Source organism: Propithecus coquereli, unplaced genomic scaffold (genome assembly GCF_000956105.1).
Source record: "Propithecus coquereli isolate 6110/MARCELLA unplaced genomic scaffold, Pcoq_1.0 Scaffold301, whole genome shotgun sequence".
Classification (NCBI taxonomy): Eukaryota; Metazoa; Chordata; class Mammalia; order Primates; family Indriidae; genus Propithecus; species Propithecus coquereli.
Genome location: NW_012148631.1, coordinates 3947893 through 3953771, shown reverse-complemented (window position 1 = coordinate 3953771; position 5879 = coordinate 3947893). Strand labels below are relative to the sequence as shown.

The window sequence follows — 5879 nt, the reverse complement described above, 5'->3', positions numbered from 1 at the left end:
TGTCCCTGCCGCTTGCATCCCGGAGGTCAGCCCTTGGCGGGCGGCGCGTCCCCCTCCTCCCCGCTAGGCCGGGACCGCGGCGCGGATCGGGCCCCGCGTACGCGCTGAGCGCGGGCCGGACGGTGGGGGGCCGGGCGGCTGGCCAGCCCGCGGCCAGCGGACCCGGCTCGGAGGCCGATGACGTCTTCGCCTCTGGCTCCGGCGGCGCCCGGCCGGGCAGGGCGGTGACGTCACCGCCCGTCACGTGATCGCCATTCAAACAAACAAACCCCCTCCCCCCGCGCGCCGGCCCGCCCCGCCCCGCCCCGCCCCCGGCAGCCACATCGCATATAAACGCGCTTCCCCGGCCGCGCTCCGAGAGAAGGACGTTCTGGCTGACGGTTGGGCGCGGCCGGAAGGGCAGTTGGGGAACAGCTACGAAGCTGAGGTGGCTGGAGACCCGCGGGACGCCCCTCTCCCAGTGCAAAGGCAGTTTTTGGTTCGGCGCAAAGAGCCAGGGTCGGGCTTTCCCTCGACAGCCGCCGCCCTGCGCTTGGCTTCCGAGGAGAGACAAAGAGCGCGGCGGAGCTGCAGGCTGGGGGCGCTGGCGCCGGCCATGGTCATGGAAGTGGGCACGCTGGACGCCGGGGGCCTACGGGCGCTGCTGGGCGAGCGCGCGGCGCAGTGCCTGCTGCTGGACTGCCGCTCCTTCTTCGCCTTCAACGCCGGCCACATCGCCGGCTCGGTCAACGTGCGCTTCAGCACCATCGTGAGGCGCCGCGCCAAGGGCGCCATGGGCCTGGAGCACATCGTGCCCAACGCCGAGCTGCGCGGCCGCCTGCTGGCCGGCGCCTACCACGCCGTGGTGCTGCTGGACGAGCGCAGCGCCGCGCTGGACGGCGCCAAGCGCGACGGCACCCTGGCCCTGGCCGCCGGCGCGCTCTGCCGCGAGGCGCGCGCCGCGCAGGTCTTCTTCCTCAAAGGTACGCCCTCGGGGGAGCTCGCGGGGCCGCACGCCCCCAGGAACCCTGCCGGGGACCCCTGGCTCTGGCCTCCTGGGGCGCTGCCCCACCTGCAGCGCGTGGGCGCCGGAGTCGTGTCTCTAGGGACTTGTCATTGGCTTTGTTTGGCTCTGGGAACAAAGACTTGCCTGGGCCACTCGACGTAAACTTCCAGCCCCTGGCGGGTGGGGGAGTTGTATGAAGGTGCCCTGTCCCGGCGGTACTAATGGAAAAAAAATGTCTTTGTATTCTCAGGAGGGTATGAAGCTTTTTCGGCTTCCTGCCCGGAGCTGTGCAGCAAACAGTCGACCCCCATGGGGCTCAGCCTTCCCCTGAGTACTAGCGTCCCTGACAGCGCGGAATCCGGGTGCAGTTCCTGCAGTACCCCACTCTATGATCAGGTTAGTAGGGGCCCATGCCAGAGGGGACAAGTAAGAGCTGGCAAAGACCTGGATGAGCAGTGCCAGTGAGAATATAGAAAGTGACCTGCAGCTTTATTTATAACAGAGGACATAGGCATATGATTTATTCCACAGTTAAGTGGTCTGATGGATCCGAGTCTCAAATTGCTGGCACTACAGAAATGAACTTGCTGGCCCTGCCCAGGCAAATGGGCTTAGTCCCCTATTTAGTTAAACTCCAGCAACGCTGCCAAGAAGTTCACCCAGTATCTGAAACTGACTTTTCCAGCAGGAAGCTTTTGTGGGTGCGGGTTCTGGCATTGACTGTGAGCAAGCTTGACAAGTGTTGGATGTTTCTGGATTTCAGGGTGGCCCAGTGGAGATCCTGCCCTTTCTGTACTTGGGCAGTGCCTATCACGCTTCCCGCAAGGACATGCTGGATGCCTTGGGCATCACTGCCTTGATCAATGTCTCAGCCAATTGTCCCAACCATTTTGAGGGTCACTACCAGTACAAGAGCATCCCTGTGGAAGACAACCACAAGGCAGACATCAGCTCATGGTTCAACGAGGCAATCGACTTCATAGGTAAATGGAACGGATGCCTGGACTTTCCTGCCTTTCTCTTCCCATTTTAGCCACTGAGCCCAACCTGTATGGCAAGGACTTGAATGATACTCCTCTGAGCCAGCTTCCAGACAATTAAGAATCAGTCTGGTAGGGGCAACATCCCTGCAAAATATGGATGTAATGTCCCACTTTACAGATTAGCAAACCAAGGCTCAGTAAGTTGAACGACTTGTCCGAGATCAGTCTGCTAAGTGGAAACACATAGTCTGGGTTTAAATCCCTTGTGGTCTTTTGCACAGTGCTCACGTTACCTCCATGCACAGTGTCCATTTGATGGCATGAGGTGATGTTGACCATCTCTGGATAAGGCACACATGACATTTCTTAGACACCCTGTACCTGGGCTCGGGGTAGTTCTCCTGTCAAGTAACCGTCCACCCTTTGTTTTCCAGACTCCATCAAGAATGCCGGAGGAAGGGTGTTTGTGCACTGCCAGGCGGGCATTTCCCGATCAGCCACCATCTGCCTCGCTTACCTTATGAGGACTAACCGAGTCAAGCTGGACGAGGCCTTTGAGTTTGTGAAGCAGAGGCGAAGCATCATCTCCCCCAACTTCAGCTTCATGGGCCAGCTGCTGCAGTTTGAGTCCCAGGTGCTGGCTCCGCACTGCGCAGCAGAGGCCGGGAGCCCCGCCATGGCTGTGCTCGACCGAGGCACCTCCACCACCACTGTCTTCAACTTCCCCGTCTCCATCCCCGTCCACCCCACGAACAGTGCACTGAGCTACCTTCAGAGCCCCATCACTACCTCTCCCAGCTGCTGAAAGGCCACGGGAGGTGAGGGTCTTCACATCCCGCCGGAACTCCAGGCTCCTACTTGAAAGGAGAAATGCAATAACTCTGGGGAGGGGGCTCACGAGGGCTGGTCCTTATTTATTTAATTTCACCCAAGTTCCACTGGGTTCCTAAGCAGACATAGTGATGACATGGCGTCAAGACGTTTGCTGAGCTCAGCACATTCGGGACCAGTGTATGCTGGGTACATCAAGTCCCTCTGACAAAATGGGGCAGAAGAGAAAGGACTCAGTGTGTGAGCCATTTTCTTTTTGCTCGCCCCTGTTTTTTACAGAATCTCTTCATGCTTGACATACCTACCAGTATTACCATTCCCTACGACACACATACATATGAAAATATACCTTATTTATTTTTGTGTAGGTGGTCCGCCTTCACAAATGTCATTGTCTACTCCTAGAAGAACCAAATACCTCAATTTTTGTGTTTTGAGTACTGTACTATCCTGTAAATATATCCTAAGCAGATTTGTTTTCATCACTGATGGAAAACACCAGTGTTGGTTTTTTTTAGTTGTCAACAGTTGTATGTTTGTTGATTATTTATGACCTGAAATAATATATTTCTTCTTCGAAGAAGACATTTTGTTACATAAGGATGACTTTTTTATACAATGGAATAAATTATGGCATTTCTATTGAAATCTCAATGCTTCATTTCTTTTGGAAATCTGATCCCTTTCTCACTAGTGACATAGGGAAGAATTTGGACAGGGCCTGCAGAATGCCCCTTAGGCCCATGAAATGGCTGGGTTGCAAGGGAGGAAGACAAGTGAAATCTATCATGAAAACCTGCTGCAGTAGCTGAATTCTTGGTATTGGGTCAAAGTGCCCCCCCATACCCTTTTTAACAGCTGTGTAACCTACCGTGTCACCCAAGGAGCCCAAGTGTCCCCAGAACCAAAGCTAGGAAGAAATGGCCATTTGCCTGGATTATCTTTTTCATTTAATGTCTGCCTTGGGATAGTATAAGTCTCCCTCCCCTCTCTGAGCTGTGCTAGAGTCAAGAAGATGATAAACGTTTTCTAAAATGCACTTGAAATAAATGTGTTTCTACTATGTGCAAGGCAGTATGTGCTACCTATCCCCAGAAAAACTCAGCAAGATCTTTGCAAATGAAGATGCTGAGACCCAGCATAGCTAAGTGGCGGGAATAGGGGAATTGGAATCCATAATACATTTGTTATGCTTCTGTATTCTATGAGCTTTGTATTTCATCACCTGCCCATTTTACAGTACTCTTTTGCTTTTGAAAAGGCTTTTATTTTTGTGAAACAATACATTGAATGGCTAAAAAAAGAAAATCCAACTACTATAAGCAAATACAATATAGAGAATTCACCTGCAACACCCCCATCCCCAACCTGGCCATTGTTAATGTTTTGGAGGGCGTCCATGCTGGCATCTCTGCATATAGACAGGGCGTTTTTGGTTGCTGCCTCCATCAGGTCACATGCTGCTCCGATTTTATAATTTTGTTGAAGAAGATACGCAGTTAAACATAACTCGCTCTAGGGCAATATTCTGAATTTTTACTCTCTCTTGCCAAGAAGGCTAAAACAGAGAAGGTGTAATTGACTACCGACCCATGATCCAGTCTATAGTGTTGAATTAAATAACAATGAAGCTCTTGGGTCACGGGCCCCTTCCTGCCTGCTCCCCACCCCCTGCCTATTTCTGGACAAAGTGCTGTGGGAAGCAGAAAAGGAAACATCCCACTCGACTTTTCTGGCAGCGCCCTATGCCATGGTCCTAGTCCAGCCCTGTTGTTCAAGGTCTTGACACAGGATGGGTATCCTTGACCTTTCTCCACTGCTCCACGGTCCGCCACTTGACTCCCAGGGTCTGAAAGATCCCTGTGTTCTAAGTTCTAAAAACTCACCCTGCGCTGGCAAGCTCATTTCTTCAGCTGGGTTTCCAATTACAAGTATGTTCATGCCTATCAAAACAAACCGTACCCAATGTTTTTATCAAAGCCTAGAAATTTACTATTGTAGCTATCTCCCTTCGTGGAAATGTACCAGCGACGTCGAGTCTGTGGCAGATGCCATGGCTGACTTCCCCGTGGGCTAGGGCCTTCACTTTCTGCTTGGCAGGCATTGGCTGAACCAAAATTAATCTCCAGTGTGATCCACGCAGTGGAAAAATACAGCGCTGCCTAAGGGAGCCGCCAGTGAAAACAAGTCATTCACTTCTCCTGGCTTAAGCCATTCTGCCTCCTGCCAGCCCTGGGAGCCAGGGGTGACAACCTCCTATCTCTATGTATTGGATTCGCTGTGTTCAGGCCCTCCGGAAAATGTCACATTTGGCCTGAGACTGCTTTTCTTGGGAAAAAAATCAGTACCTCATGATGAAAAGAAACTTTATTACAATATTTTTTTCCCAGGGAGAGATTGAAGTAGAGACAACTTAATCATATTTAATACTGATAATGTGGTAATGATAATGGCTGTCAATTTTAGAGCTAGCACTGTGTGCCAGACACATTCACAATTAACATTTAACAGCAACACCCATTTTACAGAGGAGGAAACTGAGGCTCTTCTATGAGAAAGAAATGAGTGCATGAATGCAAAGTGCCTGGAGAAATGTTCAGATCACTTTGTCTCTGTCCTGGTGACTTCTGGCAATTCTCCCGTCTCAGTTTTCCCACTCCATAAAATGACCAGTTTGCACTGGATCTAAATGGGTAAGGTTCCTCTCAGCTTTCTAATTCTAGGACTTAAAAAATGCACTGATGCATACTTTATGCTTTTCTGTGGTTTCTAGGCACCCATTATTTCATTAGGTTACTTCCAACCCCCACCGCCTCCACCACATCCTCTCCTTTCCTCGGAATTTTGCAAATCAGAGCTAATTTGCTTTGGATTTGCAGCCTCTGGCATCTGCTTCCCTCCCCGCCCTGCCCCCTCCCAGGATGACATCATGGTGTGTACACCTTTAAGATTATATAAATCTGTGATCCTACAGGGGCCTCCATCCCCATGGTAACGCGGAGGAGTTTCCCTTTTGTGAGGAAAGCTGTCATGTCACTTCCTGCTGCTGACAAATCAGTTTAGGAGATTAAAATAAAGGG

At 51.7% G+C, this 5879-nt stretch overlaps 1 protein-coding gene across 1 annotated transcript; it reads left to right on the top strand.

Annotated features, from left to right (window-relative positions):
* Positions 1–331: 331 nt before the first annotated feature.
* On the top strand, positions 332–3447 carry DUSP1 (dual specificity phosphatase 1). Its single transcript, XM_012649724.1, has 4 exons — positions 332–962; positions 1236–1381; positions 1749–1968; positions 2403–3447. Exons 1-4 carry the CDS (start codon positions 596–598, stop codon positions 2771–2773), a joined length of 1104 nt encoding a protein of 367 aa, XP_012505178.1. The 5' UTR covers positions 332–595; the 3' UTR covers positions 2774–3447.
* The last annotated feature ends 2432 nt before the right edge of the window (positions 3448–5879 follow it).

Bases quoted from the DNA above. Each gene is read 5' to 3' on its own strand.
- DUSP1 (XM_012649724.1), top strand. From the start codon at position 596: ATGGTCATGGAAGTGGGCACGCTGGACGCCGGGGGCCTACGGGCGCTG. The intron at 1,382-1,748 runs GTTAGTAGGGGC...TCTGGATTTCAG, and splicing joins GTACCCCACTCTATGATCAG to GGTGGCCCAGTGGAGATCCT. The intron at 1,969-2,402 runs GTAAATGGAACG...TTTGTTTTCCAG, and splicing joins CGAGGCAATCGACTTCATAG to ACTCCATCAAGAATGCCGGA.